The 21,068-nt window shown below is 42.4% G+C and overlaps 1 protein-coding gene across 2 annotated transcripts; it reads left to right on the top strand.

The window, feature by feature from the left end:
- The first annotated feature begins 389 nt into the window (after positions 1 to 389).
- Positions 390 to 14,709, top strand: znf296 (zinc finger protein 296). 2 transcript variants are annotated; one of them, XM_067419052.1, is made up of 3 exons: positions 390 to 702; positions 5,496 to 5,828; positions 11,696 to 14,709. In XM_067419052.1, the coding sequence occupies exons 1-3, from the start codon at positions 651 to 653 to the stop codon at positions 13,210 to 13,212; spliced, it is 1,902 nt and encodes a 633-aa protein (XP_067275153.1). In that variant the 5' UTR covers positions 390 to 650; the 3' UTR covers positions 13,213 to 14,709. The 2 variants fall into 2 exon arrangements, with proteins under 2 accessions (XP_067275153.1, XP_067275154.1); XM_067419053.1 differs by lacking the exon at positions 390 to 702 and adding an exon at positions 2,174 to 2,360.
- Positions 14,710 to 21,068: the final 6,359 nt, after the last annotated feature.

Below are 21,068 nucleotides of genomic sequence, written 5' to 3'. Positions count from 1 at the left end.
TAAAACCAATCGTGATTCTACACAAATTGCTGTTTTTTTAATGTGAATTTGACCACTTTATAATACACAAAGACGGGTTTAAACGCTACCCGTCAACCCTTATCCCCGCCATCCACAAAACAGAAGCAAGCGTCTGAAAGTAAAGCGACAGTTACTTTGGGTTTCGAAATAAGCGCCGGACAGCCAAACAAACACCTGTCTCAGTCGACCTCGATAAAGCCACTTCCTCTTCACCCACATCCTTAACCAGCACATTTTATTGATGTCAGAGCAGCAGCTGCGCGCCATCAACACGACTATTTACATAATTCCTCCAATACGACAGGTAGATAAGGAATATAACGCGTTTGAATCATTTAAAGTGGCTCTGAAGATGTTACCTAAGCACAAGTGGAGTTGTTTAATGAGGTCAGTGATGATAAGACCGAGGATGAGGAGGATGATGATGGGCGGGCTGAAGAGCTGGAGGCGTTGCTCGTGCCCTCCTCCTCCTGTAGGGCCAGCAGACAGTGTGTGTGAACTTGAACACTGACGGGCTCAGCACCGACCGACAGTCGAGCCACATACACACACGCACACATCATTGCCGTTTTATGAGATTTACAGTGTCTGTTTAGTTCTGGTGTAGTTTTAGAGGATCTTCTCTCACTATGTCCAGACGTAAACTCGGGAGCAGACCGCAACACCTGAGCGCAATGCAAGGTAAGCTGGATTTTGGACAACTCTATTCACATTTAAGCGATAAAAACCTGAGATATTCACTGAGAACCGAACCATATGTGAGAGTGTGAGCATAAGAGTACGAGTGATCAATAACCAATAACGAGTAATCAATGTAATAACTTTTCACGTGGTTTGTGTCTCACCACTAAGTTAGCCCCAGTGCGTGTCCAGAACTTGACATTGGAGTTGAAATAACGCACCACACCATCATGTTTTTATTATTATTATTATTATTATTATTATTATTATTATATGTGTTTCTGACGAGAAGTATCGTAGCAGTAGTCAATCCGTGTTAATGCTATTTAATGAGTTTTAAGTTATGTTGCTTGGACACTGCCCGAGTTGGAGCAATAACATGCACTTCCTTATTGCATCTTCACGATATCTTAATGTTTTGGTGTCTTCAGTCATACCTTAGTGGCTACTTTTTTACTTTTTTATTTATTTTTTACCATTCTGTTATTTATTTTTACATAAACAATCATTCCTGAATACTTGTAATTTTACCTGGTGACAAGTGCGCTTCACTTACTAATATTTATTTATTATTGATTGATAAACAGTCCGCGTAAGACGTATGAGTGCATATGAAATAGTTTTGATCATGACTGGATCTTTTTGTTGTTTGTTTTATCTTCTAACTGTGGGCAGCTGTGCATGCCTCACCTGACCACAAGACTTGTCTTGTGTGTGTGTGTGTGTGTGTGTGTGTGTGTGTGTGTGTGTGTGTGTGTGTGTGTGTGTGTGTGTGTGTGTGTGTGAGAGAGAGAGAGGAATCCGATTCGTGAATGTTCTTTTGAGTCGGATATGTTCAATGAATCGGTTGAATAGGATTTGATTGACAGGCTTAAAAACAAGGACCGTTTTCACAGACTGATTACGAATTTTAAAGATCATCAACATCGTAAATCCGCAAAGTTTTAAATATTTATTTGTTTATTATTAAATTATTATTATTTATGAACCTTTATAAGATTATACTTTGTAGCCTAATATATTACCTTTGCATCCAATTACAAAAATAAATAAATAATCAACGATGCTGTGAATGATGTCTTTCTCTCATCTGACTGCCGTTATCAATCTATTTTTCCCCCATTATCTGAAAGTTGTGAAAACACTTGTTTTTTTTTTCTTTAGCTATTTTGAGCAAATGAAATCACACACATATATATGTAGTCTTTCATTCAACGTTATAAAAGTTAACCCAACTACGACTACTTCCACTTCTTTTAATCCTGGTGTGTGAAAAGGGTCAATTCATGTTTACTGATCGATTTAATATCCTCCAACGAGATACCACGTGATAACATGATAACCACCGATAAACGCGTGAAACGAACTGCTCGAAAGAACCGATTCACTTGAATGAGTCGGACTTCCAGCCACTAATTTGTGAGAGAGAGCAGCCGCGCCTTTTGCGTGTCGGCACAAACAACCAGAGCTGTTGAAACAGGAAAGGTGACATTTTTGAGTAACCACTGGTGAAATCCTCCCCTTCCCGGGACTGTCTGTACCTGCATCGGCATGGACAGCCTAGCCCTGGCAGGTGGATCCAGTCCAGTGTGTGTGTGTGTGTGTGTGTGCGTGTGCTTTGGAGTCCATGACCACAGCAGCGGCACCCAGGTCAAAGGGCAAGTTCCTCTCTTAACTCGTTTTCTTTACTGTCAAGGTAAAGGCGCTCTGAGCAGGATCTGGGTCTGTGCCAAATGCATTGTGTATAAAAATGAATTTCTACATAAAAGATGTAGCCTATTAAAGTATAGAGATTTGATCCACACTAGGCTCTGCGTCTGTGTAAAAAAATTGCAGTAGTAGCATTGCATCCTTAAACATTGCCTTAATCATTGCAGACTTTCAGTTTAGGCACAGATATTCATATTTAAAAGCTAAAATGTAGGGCCTGGTTCAGTGTCGACGTTTCACAAAAACCTAGGGTATGGAATGGAGTCCTTCTGGCCACACAACAATGACATTCCCAAATAATCACATTATATCTAAACAAAACGTGGAGAAAAATAATATAAGCCTAAACTGTGTCCTAACCAAACGTGACATGTGAGAGAGAAAAAAAATGTTTTTATTTCTGTGGAGTTGTGGCTGGAACAACATACAAAGTAGGCCTATGACAAGTGCAGATCATGTGCTTTATTTAATGTAAAAATAATTTAAAGTGAGTTTGAATATAATTGTACATGACCTTTATAGACAGCCTTACTGAAAGCAACAATGGATTCACCTCAGATCTTGAAAATAAAGGAAACAACTATGTTCAAACTGTCAAGATGAACAAACAAGTGTATTATATGATATAACAAAAAAGATTTTTAGTCATTCGGGATGTTTTTTATTTAATTGTGTACGATTAAGGAATGTGATATTCGAATGCAGTCAGTGCGCTTCCAGAGAGCCCGCCCATACGCTTTTCTAATTGGATGGGATTTTTGATTGACTGATTTTGATTGGTGTGCGTCTCGACGCAAAACAACAGCACTGACATACTTTAAGATCCAAGTTGCTTTCAGTTTAAACAGTTCAAACATGCATTTTAGTCTGAGACTAGTCTGTGAAATTGGGGGTAATATGATTTAAAAAGTGTAATTCTTGAGTAAATGCATTTATTTCACCTCTTTGCAGCAATAATCAGTGTTTAAATGCTCTTTTTGTAGTATGTGTAAAAACGGGACAACATATGAAAGTGTCTTCCACTTTAGACTCTTTAAAGTTTGTAATGTAGGCTTTATTTTCTTAGTCTTGGTAGCAAACTCAAGCTTGGCTCAGCTTTGACCTGGCTAGATTTACACACTGCCTCACTCATTCGCCCCAGTAGTTATGAGTGGTGTGAAAGACACCGTCTCTGTCAGCAGACTTGTGAGCGTGGCAGGACGACTACAGTGCAAAGTGCCTGATATATCAGCGTGCACTAATGGGCGAATTGCTCAAGCAGATCGGAGCTGCATCGCACTGCTTCCTGTGCAAAGCAGACCTCGGTGGCAGAGACACAGGAAGTGGTCAGTATCTGCTGACCAGACAGAGCCGTGCTGAGGGTGACAGTTTAGCAGTATGCCGACAAATGCAGAGAACTGAAAGTAGCACATTAGAAGAGAAACGAAGTTGTTGCAAAGCCACTCAGTTGGGTCATTTCAAAACTTCTAAGGGACTCTCTGAAACAACAAAAAGGCTCCTCATACCGCGCGTAACCACTTATCGTCAGTCTAACCCCTTTTTTTTTTATTTACCTGGGATTATGACCCTGCATTGCGGTGTCAAGCACCGTGTGAAACAAAGGGGTGTTAAAATGTTACCCAATCATGTACCTCATTAACATGCTTTTGATAATCATTGTGTAAACGGTAGTTTCAGCGCTTGAAGAGAAAAATGTCAAATGGTGACAGAAAACGCATCTGAAGTAAAGAAGTGACCATTTCATTTTTACCTTTATAGTCTGAAAAGTCCGTTCAGGGATAGTACAATCTGAAATGTATGCTCAGGGATGCGCAATACTAGAGCCAGGTTGCATTCTGCGTATGTCCAATAGCTGACATTGACACTGCGAAATATGCAAATGAGAATTTTAACCTAGGGTTTACAGTGTGACATGTTTGTTGTTTATAATTAACCAGCATTAATTCTTAACACTGTGTAATGTGAAAGGGTTCCTCTAACCCAGCGTTAACTCTTTGTGTATTTTCATTGGCCACAATTTTAACATGGACACCATGGGGAAAACTGCCATATAGATATTTTCAACATCTCATAATTTGGGAGGAAGTTTATTAGGCTGCTGTCCCTTTAAGACCTGACGCATGGGTCCATTATACTGTTACATGTTCGTTTTCTTTCTCAACTGTTTACGTTCACTTAAAACTAAACTGACTGTGTTTATGTGAATACTTGCCAAGAACAGCATTTTGACCTTATCTTGTGTGTTTTTGACTTTTTAAGTGCAATAAACAGTGAAAAAGAACTCAGTTTAGACCTGAGAGGTGGCTTTATGTGCGCACACTTTGGGTGTGAGCACAAAATATGAGGGAATAGTGTTGTCAAAAGTACTGATCTCGATAAAAATGTGACGCTTCGAGCGCTGTTGAGCAGTAATCGTAAACACCTCTGACTGGCCATTGTGCTCATGCCTTCATCGGATGTGCCTGTGATTGGCTACAATGATCAACGCACGGCAGCGGTTTGAAAGAACACAGAAGTGTTTTGAAAGCGGGAGCGTTTGAAAGCACAAGCAAGCGTCAACCAGCCGACCGGTAGGCTGATAGACAACTGCATAAACGCTCTGTGTGTATCTGTGCAAGCGCTCTGTGAAAAGCGTCATTGATATATTTGTGAACATGTTTGTGAAGCGCTGATCGTAGTAGCCAATCACAGACATATTTGATGAGCGCGTGATCACAATGGCCAGTCAGAGGTGTTTACGATACCGCTCAACAGCGCTCAAAGCGTCACATTTATAACATTTCTGTACCGCTTTGGTATCGAGGTCAGTACTTTTGACAACACTGTGGGAATGAGTAAACTTATGCGCAAAATCACACAGAAAACTTCAAGCCCTAAACACCAACAATATTCATCCGGAGCCAATTCAATGAGTGAGGAGAGGTGTGTTTGTGTGTCACTCGCCGGTCAGAGAGAGGGAGGGAGAGAGAGAGGGTATCCTGTACCTTTTCAGAGGAAAATAAGTATTGGAAGCGTTTCAGATATTTCAGTATTAAGAAATTGATATTCTTGACAACACTTCTTTGCACTTGTTCTGCTCACAGATGATCCAGATTCCACAGTCATCCCCGCCGTCTCCTTGCTGTCACCCGAGCGGATGCCTCAGCCGGAGGATGAAGGCCGTGATCTGTTGACTTGTGGCCAGTGTGGTCAGGCGTTCCCACTGGCCCACATCCTCACCTTCATCCAGCACAAACAAGGCGGATGCAGCACAGCCCGAGCCCAACCTCAGGGCCACACCCCTCCCTCTCCGGCCAATCGGACGCTGCAGTGCTTCCAAGGAACACAGGTGGAGGCGGGATATGTGGAGCTCCGGCGGATGACGGACAGGAGATGGAAGGAAGAGCCAGGTGTGAGGGTGGAGGCCAACCGAGCTGGTGAGTTCTAGGTGCTAATTAGTGTCTTTTTTTGTAAAACTGTCCCTTCATTTAACAACCTCGTCCCCAGTCCGGCTCATTAGGCCGCCGTTGCTGTGGCGCTGAGGCCTTGGTGAGTTGGAGAGTTAGAGACGCGGGTGTCTAATTGTGTGGAAGGGATAGGTAGTTCTGCTACACACGCGAGGAAACGTACACTTATACTCTCACCCTGGGGGATGGCACCTGAGCACACCTGAGCTTCTCCTTAGCTCTGTCTCTCAGGTGAAGTGGCCAGGTAAACACAGCACAGTCAGGCCACCAAACTGCACAACTCCCAGAGCTCTCGCACTCGCACACACACACGCACACACACAAACACGCACGCTTTCCTCGAAACCCCTCATTATTCTTGCACTGTCAGTCATAGCAGGTGCTGACCTGGGCTGTTATTCCCAGAGTCCTTTGTGAATTGCATCGCTCCCATCCTCTCGCTGTACTCTTCAAAATAAAGTCTTGACATGTGAAATGCACTCTTAAAAATAAAGCTCCCCAAAGAGGGTTTTTGCAGCGATTCCACTGGAAAAAAAACTTTTAGAACCTTTCAGTGAACCTTTTTGTTTCTTGGTGTGAACATTTTAATAATCTGAAGTTAGGCTGCACGATTAATCTGTAATATATCGGTTAAAGGATGCTGAGGTTAGAGCTGCCAGGCAGGAGGTCAAGAGGAAGACCAAAGAGGAGGTTTATGGATGTAGTGAAGGAGGACATGAAGGTAGTCGGTCTGAGAGAAGAGGATACAGAGGATGGGAATAGATGGAGGCAGATGATTCGCTGTGGCGAATCAAAAGCCGAAAGAAGAAGAAAAGCGAATTTTGGTGAAACATTGAACTCTTTCAACTGTTAAACAGGATGTTGGTGGGTGTGTGTGTGTGTGTGTGTGTCTGTGTGTTAAAGCTACTTGAGTGTTTTTCAGGGCAGTAACCGGCCGTAAAGGCAGTCGTCGGCCTGTGCAGGTGTTGTTGCTTCTCAGTGTGATGCTATTGAACCGTGACCTGAACCGCTTCCTCATACGGGCAGGATTCTGTCACTCCACAACACGAGGGTCAATGCAAACATTTAATAGTGTATCATTACAGACCGTTTACAGAGGCAAGCGAGTGATCACGATTGATTGTTCTCACGAAAACGTACTCTTGCTTTCGGGTCACTCCCTCTTACACATGTTTGCGCTTCCTTCCTTTTCGTGCTCTGCATCCGTCCGTCCACGTTTCTCGATTCTCTGGGGTTCATTCCCTCTTGCCTTTTTTGTGTGTGAAGGTGTATGTTACTGATAAAGGTGTCAGGGTGAGAGGTGCAATATATACTAATGTGTTACTTCCTCACTGCCTCAATAATAACCCTTGACTGTTGAAAGAGATTTTGAGGCATCAGATATGAGAAGATGGGGTCTGATAAGGGACTGTTTAAAACATAACCCTTCGCTTTAATGACAGTACATAATGAGTATGTATGTGAAATATGATAGTAAGTGAGTGATCATTTGTTTGAACGGATATATCAGGGTTGCCAGCTCTGCATGACAAAAACAGTCCAGTGGAAGAATATACTCTGCCATTCGATAGTTAGTGGTAGGGGAGTGTTTTTTAATGCCTATCAAGGCTGCATTTATTTGCATTTCTAAAACTGTAATATATTGAAATATGTTTACACTTTTAAAATAACTTTCCTTTTATTCCTGTGATGGCAAAGCTGAATTTGATGCATTCATAATATTTCTTAATATTATTATTATCGATGTTCAAACTGGTGGTTGCACAGCATTTATTTGAACTAGAAATATTTTGAAACAATGTTAAAGTCTTAACTTTTGATCAGCTGAAGAAAAGATTACTGCAAATGACTGACCCCAAACCTTTGAGCGGTATGCCACTCCAAAACCAAACAAATGTAACTATTTTGTTTATTTGTAGAAATAGTTATATCATACAATGTACATCATTGTCTTGTAAACTTACCTATAGAAACAATATTTGTATCCATTATTAATATATATATAATTCTAAATCCAATTTGTGCCATTTAAATGCACCAAACCCTCACAACAACAAATCTATCGATGACAGAGTTTAAAAGTAGCTCAATTCTTGGCAACTCTTGAAGACCAAAAGGATATATTTTTGTGCTGTGGATGAGGGCGTTTTGTATGCACGTCGTATTTACACTTTCATGTTGACTCATCCAATGAAAAAATCAGTTAGCCCACAAACCATCAGAAGGAGTGTGTGTTTGAGCTCATATGTAGGTGTAAAAGAGTGACACAGAGAGATTTTTGGAGTGGAATAGATTATTGAATTAGTTTAGACAATGTATCAATAGTCTTATTTTTATTTCTTCCAGCCTTCTCTTTGCTCTTCATTTCAACTGTCCCTTTATTCTCTCTCTCTGTCTTCTCTGTTCCCTAGAGAGAGAAGATTCTGCCTGCTGCTCGTTAGCGCTCTCAGCCAATCTGCATTTTTAATTAGCGGTTATTGCTTCTGCTTAATATGCAATTGCTACCCTGGGCCAAATGGGAATCCTTACAAAAAGAGTGAGGGGAAAGAATGAAAGAAAGGGAGAGGGAGAGAGAGACAGGCTGGGTATTGTGTTTCACTCCAAGACCCTGAGACAAAAGCCCCTCCACCCCTCCTCGCACCCTCCACCCCAGGGAGAGATTTGGAGGCAGAAGGGGTGTTGTTGGGAGGGGGTGAAGGTGCAGTCACAGGGGTGATGATTTCTCTGTTGTTTTTCATGACCTGTGCAGCTATTTCTTTTTGTTCTTAAATTAAACACGTTTCTTCCATCTTTCCCCTGTTATAACCTCCGTCCCAGAGGCTCAGAGATCTGCTTCTTGCTTTTCGACTCGAGTTCTTCTCCAGGCACACAGTACGAAAGAAGAGAATAGGAGAGGCTCTTTTTAATCTTCTTCTTCTTTGCCCCCACCCAATAAAATGCAGAAGGATTTTGACTTGAGGAGATGTAAAAGAGGCTTATGGCACTCGGCTTTGAACCCTTTGTAAGAGAATAGGGGGAAAAATGAAATGAATTTTCCTCTCAGTTTTGGGATCCTCTTTGCAGACAGGCCCCATTTATCAAGGAGGCTGAGTCAGGACTCATTTGCATAAAACCTTCGTTTGCCCCGTTCCGCTAATTAGCAATTTGCGGCTTAATTGGCGAGCGGCTCTCTGAAATAGAGACAAAGCTAACCACGTTTAAAAATACCACCAGAGCCGCTGAAGGAGCCCATCCGTGCTCATTTGCTTCTGTCTCCATCTCTCTCTCTCCGCAGTCATGTGGCTCTCCTGTGAGCACACCTTTAATCAGACGAGCGTTTCTGCTCGGGTCTGACTCAACAGCAGCTCATTATTGCTCTGACACCTGCAGGGGTTTGTGACATGCAGCTTTTCTAAAGAAAAAAATTTGCCTGAAAAATTAGACAAATGAGGAAAACGTGTTCTCGTGAGGTGATGCGGGAGTTTTGGGCTGTGTTCAGTGAAGCGTAATACTAGGGTTATTGCAAAACATGAACCGATCAGATTTCACTCGAAGATCAGAAGTTAAAAAAAACTTGTTTAACTTTTTGTGGTTAAAAAAAAGAAGAGAAAAAAAAATTGTGACTATTATGAATGTTTTCATTACTGTTACACCCGGACAGATCTTTTTTTAAAGCAGAAAAACAAGCACATCCATGATGTATAAATACAATTTAATTAATGCATGATGTATTATATCATGTCATAATAAAAATTACACCTCATTCACACAATGTTTGACTTAGGGCAAGTCTGAAGCTTAGTGTTGACGTGACTGCCATAGTGACAACAGCCAATCACAGTACTTTTCCGGTCTTGCATGCAACGCAATGAACGCAATATCATCTGCGTAGGGTATTTGCATAGGCGAGCTGAATGGTTGACACTTGCGTTGGCGCTTAAAGTTGCAGATTTTTCAACTTTTGCCACAAGCAACAGCAGTGACGCGATGCAACGGATTTATAGACTATAAAACAATGGACGAAGTGTCTATCACTACGTCACACGTAGGTTTCTGAAGAGCATTTTTAAAGCCCAAAGTGGGTGGAGCTGGGAGGAGCCATTTTGGCAGCGCCAAGAAAAGAGGCTGGACCATATCAGATAAGCCATTCTGAAGCTTAAAGTAGAGACAAGGTTGTCGTTGCCATCTTGCTAGCGCGTCATCGCGAGTCAATCCTGGATAACAGAAAATGGGCAAAGAGGCGGGGTGTGGGCGGAGCTTCTGCTGTAAAGTTGGGAATTTTAACATGGGGCTGGCTCAATTAGGCTCTGCTCCCATCTGGAGCCTGTCCCTAGCGGCCATTTTAGGGATTGCAGTTTACATTACTTCCGTATTGGCTTCAAGAGAGATCGCAGGAGGTTGCCGCTTGGGCTGGATGTGGGTGACACTGAGGTGCCTGTTGCTGAAACCAACAGCGGCAATCCACCTGTCACTCATATGTCCATGCCCTCAATTATGCAAAACTTTACGTTTTAATTTAAACGGGTGAGTTATAAACAAATTCCCAGTTGTCATGAAGGGTAAAATTTGCCATATAGACCAAAACCACTTTTTATACCAGGCTGTAAACATATTTTCTTCTGCTGTAAATGCATGAATATGGGATTGTCTCCCTTTTGTAACCTGTTGATGAAGTGCAGTTTAAGTCACTTCTGTGTTGAATTTAAGAGAGAGACCAGAAGGTTGCCGCTTGAGTGGAACCCAAAATTCAGTTCTGGGATGCATGACGTCAAACTGTAAATGTATGAAAAGTGTTAATGCTCCTCTATATATAATGACAAAATGGGATGAGTGTCATAATGCAAAAACTTACTAATACAAAAAATAGGCTTCATTTTAGTACAAAATATAATTTCTGCATTTGGATTTTGGGATTCAAATATGATCTGATCACGTTCTTTTCATGTCTTTTCCATCATGTTCTATTTTTTCCAAAATGAAGAGTGTACAGCAAGAAACAGTACTTACCTTTAAGTTTTTACACAATGATCTTATATAAACTAAACCATATACAATCTCTATGATGATTTCGAAGCATGCAGTGTATTTAGGTCACGTGACCACATTGTAGCTGATTAAAACATTTATTGTTGCATTCAGCATACTGCAAAATTTTAATGTAACATTATTTTTTTATTATTGTGCCTTGTGCAATACGCCTTAAGAAGTATGTTTTGAATAATTTTCTAAACATAGCCGTGGACAGTACCTGCCCTGCTTTCACAAATGTTTGTGGTTTTACCTGTTTTGCTCTGTTTTCCGTAAATGACCATGTTCGCCTGCAGCCTTTTTTTCTTTTTCTTTTTTTTTTCTTCTTCTGCCGTTTCATTTTCATGTCATCACGATAGACATCTTTCCAGTGCACTCCGTATAGTGTGAGTAAGGCTCGGTTTGTTTGCATTTTTAGTATAGACGTTCACACAACCTAGAAATGAAGATTCAGTCTACGGACCTCATCAGTTATCCACATGGCTAGTTAGAGATATATAATCATGTTATGGACCATTTAGTAGTCAAACAAGTTCGGTTTTGTCTCCTGAATGTACAGCTATTTAAAAAAAATGTCATCTGTTAGTGTGAATATATATTTTTAAAAATTATTAGCTTTTAGGTGTTTGTTTGACTGATAAGTTGTAATGTAATGTGTTAATATTGTGTGCACCTGCCCACGGACTGCAGATGTAAACTAGCATGAGCTAATTCTTTTACAAAACATCTTTTCGTAAGATTAATGCATTTTGTACACTGTCCCTGACAAATAAACTAATTAAATAAAAAAATAAGTTAATTTTCTCTATCTCTCTTCCTTTCCAAAACAGAAGAGCCCTCCATTTTCACCTGCCAGGTGTGTCAGTGTGTGTTCTCCAGCGCATGGACTCTCCTCCAGCATGCTCAGTACGCACATTCTCTCAGCATCTACCATGTGGAGGACGACACCATCGCACCGACGTCAAAACCGGCAGCCACGATGGATCCACGTCACCTGGGCGCTGCACTGGCCTCTGCATTTCAGCCATCCTCCCAAAGATCGGCCCGCCCTCACAAGCCTTCTCACAGCTCCACCTCTGCACCGCGAGATTTGCAGGGCCTGAACTTCTCCATGTGTTTACAGCGCCTGGCGGAGGTTAGCTGCAACAACGGAGGAGTGGTGCCTTCTCCATCCCCATCTCCTCCAGCTGCTTCACCTTTTCCCCACTCCACTCCACCTCTTCACACAGCTTACTCCTGCCAGCTGTGCGGCCAGGGCTTTCAGTCTCTGCGCAGCCTGTCCGCCCACCGCCGCACTCACGCCTGCGATAGGCCCTACCACTGTGGTCTGTGCCAGCTTACGTTCTCCCAAAGCGGCGAACTGGCAAGACACATGAGAAGCCATCGTCGTTCTGCTGCTGGACAGGAAACCTCTGATCCCATCCCTGCCAGTGGGGACGAGGACAGAAAGCTTTCCGCACAGGGAGATAATGATATTTCCGGTGGTCATGGCGCTAGTTTGGAAGCTGGGAAGCATCCAGGAGGTACCAGCCTGATCTTGATATCTTCGCAGTCCAGAGGTGTGGATCGCAATCTTCTGCGTTTCTACCAGCCTCTGAGAGAAGCGGAAGAAGAGGGTCAAGGTGAGCCTCAACAGCCGTCTCCTTATGGAAGCCCCTCGGAGGGCTCTCTGGAGAGCGGAGATACAGGTGGAAGTGGCGAGAGCGGGATCGCCAGCGGGAACTGCACACCAAAGCGTCCCGAACGGGAAGATCGCCCTCAAGGCGAATGGGAGCAGGAGGTGGAGGCTGTGGAGATAGTCCAGGACTGGCAGAGGGAGAACGAAAGAAGGCAGGTCACCAGCGGCGGAGGCAAGAAGAAAAAAGAAGAGGCTTGTGAGTTCTGCGGAAAGTGTTTCCGTAACAGCAGCAACCTTACAGTCCATCGGCGCAGCCACACGGGCGAACGGCCGTACCGCTGCGGCCTCTGCAGCTACGCCTGCGCGCAGAGCAGCAAGCTCACACGCCACATGAAAACGCACGGCGCCCGCGGGACACGCGCCGCCTTTCAGTGTCAGCTTTGCTCTGTCCCATTCACCGTCTATGCCACGCTGGAAAAACACCTCAAGAAGGTCCATGGACTCACTCACGCCAGCGCCGGCACATACAGCCAAGGCTCGCTCACCGATTACAACAGCCTCAACATCAAAATGGAGGATGATAAATCAGGAGCTACCGTCACAACGCTCACAGAATCGAATGTGGACCTATCAGAGCAGCTCAAAGAGGAGGACGCTGAAATGAGGGTCAGTGCTGATGAGCACCCCTCCTCTGAAGAAACTGTGGCACTTGGTCAAACCGCAGTATAAAAATAGCAACACGACACTGATCATGGCCAAAACCACCAAGCGTGATGATCTTCTGCCCACGACTACATGCATCTTATCAAAAAACCAAGACGACCTTACCCACCCTCTCACCTCAATCACTCTAGAGAGTGATGCTGGTACTGACCGAGACTTCTCATATCAGTACAAGTGCCTACTGTTAAAATCCTGACCTGCAATATTCTGAACTCTTTAGTCCCAGCCACTATCGTACAAGGCACTTCGAACCCAGAACATGACAGTTTGACTAGTCAGTGTATACAAAGATGGTTACAAATCATTTGAGCCTTTTGTTGAGCCCAAAAGACAATCAGACAGGAAGACCGAGTGGAATCTGTCAATGGGATTTTTTTTAATTCTGCAATGCAATTCTGAAGTGGACGCTGTTTTGCCACTCTACCACAGAGCCTTAAAGGTTCCTGGTTCATCAAAATCTGCGTGTGTGTCTACATCAGGGATGTCTAATCCTGCTCCTGGAGGGCCACTGTTATCCTGCAAAGTTTGGCTCCAACCTGAAACACCTCATCCAAGTCTTCAGGACCTTTTCTTAACTTTCAGGCTGGTGTGTTGGAGCAGGTCAGAGCTAATCCATGCAGGATTTCGGCCATCTAGGAGCAGGATTGGACACCCCTGGTCTACATCAGTGTAGTAAGTGCACAGATGACAATAGACAAATTTAAGCTTGTGTTTTTCCAACTATCTGACAGGGTTGTTTCCTTTTCTGATACTGTATATTAAACAGGACAGATTGGGTCTGTGGCAATACATGTTCACTGTCGCATATCACTGTTAAAGAGCATTTGTTTGCCATTTAGTTTATCGTTTAGAATTGTGTAAATGTATATTTTAGTTTTTGTCGACATTTTGCAACATATTCCACAAAAATGTATCCCGTATTGGTTTCATAGCCACTTTACTGCACAACAAATAAATTTTCGTTGTATTTTGTGAGCCTGTTAAGTCTGTTTGCAGACGTTTGTTTCACTGCCCGAGCACATAGAAAGTTGTGTTTTGTGGAAGGAAAAGCCTTGGTTTCTGATTGGTTTCTGGAGCTGTTGAATGGTGAACCCACTGAGAGAGCACTTGTGTTTGTTTGTGTATATGTGAGACCAGATATATGATAAATCTATACAGGGAAAGTCTCCTTTGTTACAGTTTTTTTATGATAATTATCAATGTCAGGGAACTGTTATGTTACACTTTATGTTTGCGTGGTAACAAATATGGTAGAATACATCATCAAATGGATTTTTTTGTATTAAGAATAACAAATGTGAAAATAGTTGGACATACAGTGTGTCCGTTTCTTCAGGGAGCAGCGAAAACAAAGCTCTTTTTGTCCTCTGTATATTGTTATAATGATTTCTTTTGGTGTCATGTCTTGCGCGATTTCTCCCAGAAATCCCTGTGTAGCCCACCACTTTGTGTATTTTGTATTTCTATGCCTATTTGTACGATGATTAAAAGACTGAGGCAAAGTCAAAGGGTGTGTGCGTGTGTGTGTGAGTATGTGAGAACCAGAAAGTGTGACGAGAAGTCAAACCTGCCGCTACATGTCTCAGATCACATCACAAATTCAACAGTATTTGCACAGATGAGCCGCTTTCCGCTCACGGCTATTGTCGTTGAGTCATAGTCCGTTAGTAGGACAGTCATATCTGACTAAACCACTGGGTCATTCAGGTTGGTCTTCAAGGAACAGGGTTTGATGGAACGGATGAGATTGCCATTGTGATTAGACATCTGGAGGTAGAGAAAGGGTTCTGAGATTGAGAGTTTGAGGATGTAGAGAAACCAAGGGGGAGCAGAGTCATCTTAACAGCTCTTTTCTTTTGTAACGGGACAACCTTCTCGCCAGTATCTCTGGCCCCTCTAATGAGTAGGATGCTCTATGATCCCTATAGCTCATTAACAAGCAACCTTTTTAATGAGCTTTCAGCCTGGGCTGGGGGAGGTTGGATTGAAGGGACCATATGTAGCTCTCGCCCCATCTCCAATTATCGCCGTTTTGGAAAAGAGAGAAAGATAGCGAAGCGTAAGGGAGGGCTCTAAAGCGTCATGTACGACTGGTAGTTTAGAAAAAAAATTCCTAAATCTCTGAATCACAGGTGAATGCCCTGGGACCTGCATCGCTTCTCCTCTATCCTAACCTTATACACCCACCTCAGACTCGCACCATTTGGTGGCCGCACGGCCCCAATTACATAATGTAACACGAGCTTCTGCGAGTTAAGATGGCCTCTGGCAGATGAAAACATTCCCAGGTGCCCTTTGTCTCTTTTGGGCCGCCTCTCTGCACCTTTTCTCAAACACAGGACTGGCCTGTTTATCTTCACTGACCAATCACAACGTCGCCGGTCCTATCGGGGTGTGGTGACGGCTAACTGACCGCTCAAACCCGCAGATGCCCATGGACTTTGAGATGTGTGAGTACAGATCACAATAACTAGCCCTGTTTCTGGGTGAAAAGGTTGTGGTTTTGGGGTCTGTAGGTCTTGTCTGAATTGATTTAATTGGACGCCCTTTTATAGTGTATAAAGTTCATCTTTTAACACACATATAGCGCCATATTAATGTGTTTACATAATGTGTTATGTTAAAATAATATAGATTCATCACCTGTATTGATTAGAATGATTTTCGGATGCCTTTTTTTAATATGTTTAGATTTGTGTTATGCAGGATTACATTGCATGTGCATAATAATAATAATACTTTTTTCAAATTTATGTTATATTGATTAATCACCTGTAATGATTGGGGTAGTAAGGCTGCATTTTATTTATTTAATTTTCCTTATATTTGCGTTATAATGCTTAAACCATAAACATTAAAACATTTTTTATATATAATGATATATCATCTAGATGGATTAGTATATGGGTTTATTTATTTAAATATTTAATTTGTGGTATAATTGATTATAATTTTTTTATAGATTTGTTTTACATTTATGTTATGATATTTAAACTGCATATGTTTAAAATAGTAATTTGTATATGCATACTGATTCATCATCTGTATTAGGGTAAGAGTATATTTTTTATGAAGTATTATAAATTAAGTTTAATCATTTATTTATAAATTCTCGTGTTTTCAATATTAGTTTTATAATAATTGTTTTATTATTATTATGATTAAACTGCAGTGTTCGGGTATTCATATATATATTTTATTATTATTATTTTACCTATTTGTATTATTATTTATTAACATTTTAATGTAAAAATACAATGTAGGAGAAACAACAGCATTTAGCTGAATTTTTAAACCTTAATAATGTCTTCTTTTTTTTTTTTTGTACTTACTGAAATATTCCCCCACAGATATTTGCTTCAGATCAAGCAATAATTTGCAAGCCCTCTGCAGTAACACAGCAAACTCTCTAGAGGTCATGGACTGCTGCTGTTTCCAAAGCGCCTGAAATCGCTTTCTTTCATGGCAAGATCAAAAGATGCAAAACCAGTTCTCATGAAACCTGATGTGAATAGTAAGACGGTTGGTGATTGTCAGACTGGTAGATTAACAGATAGTAGATCATATCACATACACATCTGTATGCTATTAAATCGCTGCATATCACTGCATTATAAGTAGGGTTGTGTGTTCACGGCACTTAAAGGGGCAGGTCACGCAAAAATTAAAAATCTGTCATCAAAGTTTTTTTCTTTTCTTCTGCTGAACACAAAAAAATATATTATGGAGAATATGGGTTGCCAAACTGTTGATAAACCCCATTGACTTCCATAGAATAAAATAATAATACACAGACTGAGCTTAATTACTTTAATTACATTTTATATAGAAGTGCCACTGAATTCCTCGTCTTTTCTTCCCACAGGACCATTTCTGGCGTGACGGCATCAAAGAGTTGGAGGGAATGAGCAAAGGAAGCTTGTGTGAATGGGATAAACCACAGAAGTGGTTTCTCGAGTGTTTCTTTATCCTTGTTCCTAAACCTGCATCCAATATCATCCTCCTCCTCCTCCTCCTTGTGGTAACGTCCCTCCTTTCCTCCGCAAGGACCACAGAGAGAAACCTGAACCCTAAAATTAACCCCCCTGCCGCTGCAATGTTTTAGTGGCCTTGCGTGGGAGAGGAAGACAACAGTCCAGCTGTCCTCTAATAATCGGTGCTGGATGAACGGGTTACGATTCCAGTGTCGTAGAGGGAACAGCCACAGATATGGGTTTAACCATGACCCGTCTCACCACAAAAAACAAGGTGTTAATCCTGTTACGGCTGATGCTCCAGAACTGTCACATTCCCAGCAGATGTGGTGGAAGTGGTTAAGCATTTCATATTTTCATTTTAATGTGATCCTTTCAAATCAAATCCAAAAATCTAATTCAAAAGTAGTACGGAAACCCTTAACTCGCATTTGCACTTTGAGTTCGCTCACCCAACATATGAGTTTCTCCAAGAACCTTTGTGTCCGCTCACCCAACATTTGAGTTTGTCCAAGAACCTTTGCGTTCGCTCACCCAACATTTGAGTTTCTCCAAGAACCTTTGTGTTCGCTCACCCAACATTTGAGTTTCTCCAAGAACGTTTGTGTCCGCTCACCCAACATTTGAGTTTCTCCAAGAACCTTTGTGTTCGCTCACCCAACATTTGAGTTTCTCCAAGAAACTGTGTTCGCTCACCCAACATTTGAGTTTCTCCAAGAACGTTTGTGTCCGCTCACCCAACATTTGAGTTTCTCCAAGAACCTTTGTCCGCTCACCCAACATTTGAGTTTCTCCAAGAACTTTTGTGTTCGCTCACCCAACATTTGAATTTCTCCAAGAACCTTTGTGTCCGCTCACCCAACATTTGAGTTTCTCCAAGAACCTTTGTCCGCTCACCCAACATTTGAGTTTCTCCAAGAACCTTTGTCCGCTCACCCAACATTTGAGTTTCTCCAAGAACCTTTGTCCGCTCACACAACATTTGAGTTTCTCCAAGAACCTTTGTCCGCTCACCCAACATTTGAGTTTCTCCAAGAACCTTTCTGTTCGATCACCCAACATTTGAGTTTCTCCAAGAACCTTTGTGTTCGCTCACCCAACATTTGAGTTTCTCCAAGAACCTTTGTGTTTGCTCACCCAACATTTGAGTTTCTCCAAGAGACTTTGTCCGCTCACCCAACATTTGAGTTTGTCCAAGAACCTTTGTGTCCGCTCACCCAACATTTGAGTTTCTCCAAGAACCTTTGTCCGCTCACCCAACATTTGAATTTCTCCAAGAACCTTTGTGTCCGCTCACCCAACATTTGAGTTTCTCCAAGAACCTTTGTGTCCACTCACCCAACATTTGAGTTTGTCCAAGAACCTTTGCGTCCGCTCACCCAACATTTGAGTTTCTCCAAGAACCTTTGTGTTCGCTCACCCAACATTTGAGTTTCTCCAAGAAACTTTGTCCGCTCACCCAACATTTGAGTTTCTCCAAGAAACTTTGTCCGCTCACCCAACATTTGAGTATCTCCAAGAACCTTTGTGTCCGCTCACCCAACATTTGAGTTTCTCCAAGAACCTTTCTGTTCGCTCACCCAACATTTGAGTTTCTCCAAGAACCTTTGCGTTCGCTCACCCAACATTGCAGTTTATCCAAGAACCTTTGTGTCCGCTCACCCAACATTTGAGTTTCTCCAAGAAACTTTGTCCGCTCACCCAACATTTGAGTTTCTCCAAGAAACTTTGTCCGCTCACCCAACATTTGAGTATCTCCAAGAACCTTTGTGTCCGCTCACCCAACATTTGAGTTTCTCCAAGAACCTTTCTGTTCGCTCACCCAACATTTGAGTTTCTCCAAGAAACTTTGCGTCCGCTCACCCAACATTTGAGTTTCTCCAAGAACCTTTGTCCGCTCACCCAACATTTGAGTTTGTCCAAGAACCTTTGCGTCCGCTCACCCAACATTTGAGTTTCTCCAAGAACCTTTGTCCGCTCACCCAACATTTCAGTTTCTCCAAGAACCTTTGTGTCCGCTCACCCAACATTTGAGTTTCTCCAAGAAACTGTGTCCGCTCACCCAACATTTGAGTTTCTCCAAGAACCTTTGTGTCCGCTCACCCAACATTTGAGTTTGTCCAAGAACCTTTGTGTCCGCTCACCCAACATTTGAGTTTCTCCAAGAACCTTTGTCCGCTCACCCAACATTTGAGTTTCTCCAAGAACCTTTGTCCGCTCACCCAACATTTGAGTTTCTCCAAGAACCTTTGTCCGCTCACACAACATTTGAGTTTCTCCAAGAACCTTTGTCCGCTCACCCAACATTTGAGTTTCTCCAAGAACCTTTCTGTTCGATCACCCAACATTTGAGTTTCTCCAAGAACCTTTGTGTTCGCTCACCCAACATTTGAGTTTCTCCAAGAACCTTTGTGTTTGCTCACCCAACATTTGAGTTTCTCCAAGAGACTTTGTCCGCTCACCCAACATTTGAGTTTGTCCAAGAACCTTTGTGTCCGCTCACCCAACATTTGAGTTTCTCCAAGAACCTTTGTCCGCTCACCCAACATTTGAATTTCTCCAAGAACCTTTGTGTCCGCTCACCCAACATTTGAGTTTCTCCAAGAACCTTTGTGTCCACTCACCCAACATTTGAGTTTGTCCAAGAACCTTTGCGTCCGCTCACCCAACATTTGAGTTTCTCCAAGAACCTTTGTGTTCGCTCACCCAACATTTGAGTTTCTCCAAGAAACTTTGTCCGCTCACCCAACATTTGAGTTTCTCCAAGAAACTTTGTCCGCTCACCCAACATTTGAGTATCTCCAAGAACCTTTGTGTCCGCTCACCCAACATTTGAGTTTCTCCAAGAACCTTTCTGTTCGCTCACCCAACATTTGAGTTTCTCCAAGAACCTTTGCGTTCGCTCACCCAACATTGCAGTTTATCCAAGAACCTTTGTGTCCGCTCACCCAACATTTGAGTTTCTCCAAGAAACTTTGTCCGCTCACCCAACATTTGAGTTTCTCCAAGAAACTTTGTCCGCTCACCCAACATTTGAGTATCTCCAAGAACCTTTGTGTCCGCTCACCCAACATTTGAGTTTCTCCAAGAACCTTTCTGTTCGCTCACCCAACATTTGAGTTTCTCCAAGAAACTTTGCGTCCGCTCACCCAACATTTGAGTTTCTCCAAGAACCTTTGTCCGCTCACCCAACATTTGAGTTTGTCCAAGAACCTTTGCGTCCGCTCACCCAACATTTGAGTTTCTCCAAGAACCTTTGTCCGCTCACCCAACATTTCAGTTTCTCCAAGAACCTTTGTGTCCGCTCACCCAACATTTGAGTTTCTCCAAGAAACTGTGTCCGCTCACCCAACATTTGAGTTTCTCCAAGAACCTTTGTGTCCGCTCACCCAACATTTGAGTTTGTCCAAGAACCTTTGTGTCCGCTCACCCAACATTTGAGTTTCTCCAAGAACCTTTGTGTTCGCTCACCCAACATTTGAGTTTCTCCAAGAAACTTTGTCCGCTCACCCAACATTTGAGTTTCTCCAAGAACCTTTGTGTTCGCTCACCCAACATTTGAGTTTCTCCAAGAAACTTTGTCCGTTCACCCAACATTTGAGTTTCTCCAAGAAACTTTGTCCGCTCACCCAACATTTGAGTTTCTCCAAGAACCTTTCTGTTCGCTCACCCAACATTTGAGTTTCTCCAAGAACCTTTGTGTCCGCTCACCCAACATTTGAGTTTCTCCAAGAACCTTTCTGTTCGCTCACCCAACATTTGAGTTTCTCCAAGAACCTTTGTGTCCGCTCACCCAACATTTGAGTTTCTCCAAGAACCTTTGTGTCCGCTCACCCAACATTTGAGTTTGTCCAAGAACCTTTGCGTCTGCTCACCCAACATTTCAGT

The sequence above is a fragment of the Pseudorasbora parva genome, chromosome 16 (genome assembly GCF_024679245.1).
Source record: "Pseudorasbora parva isolate DD20220531a chromosome 16, ASM2467924v1, whole genome shotgun sequence".
Taxonomy (NCBI): domain Eukaryota; kingdom Metazoa; phylum Chordata; class Actinopteri; order Cypriniformes; family Gobionidae; genus Pseudorasbora; species Pseudorasbora parva.
Note: the sequence above shows the minus strand (reverse complement) of the source record. Positions and strands in the feature narration are given on the sequence as shown.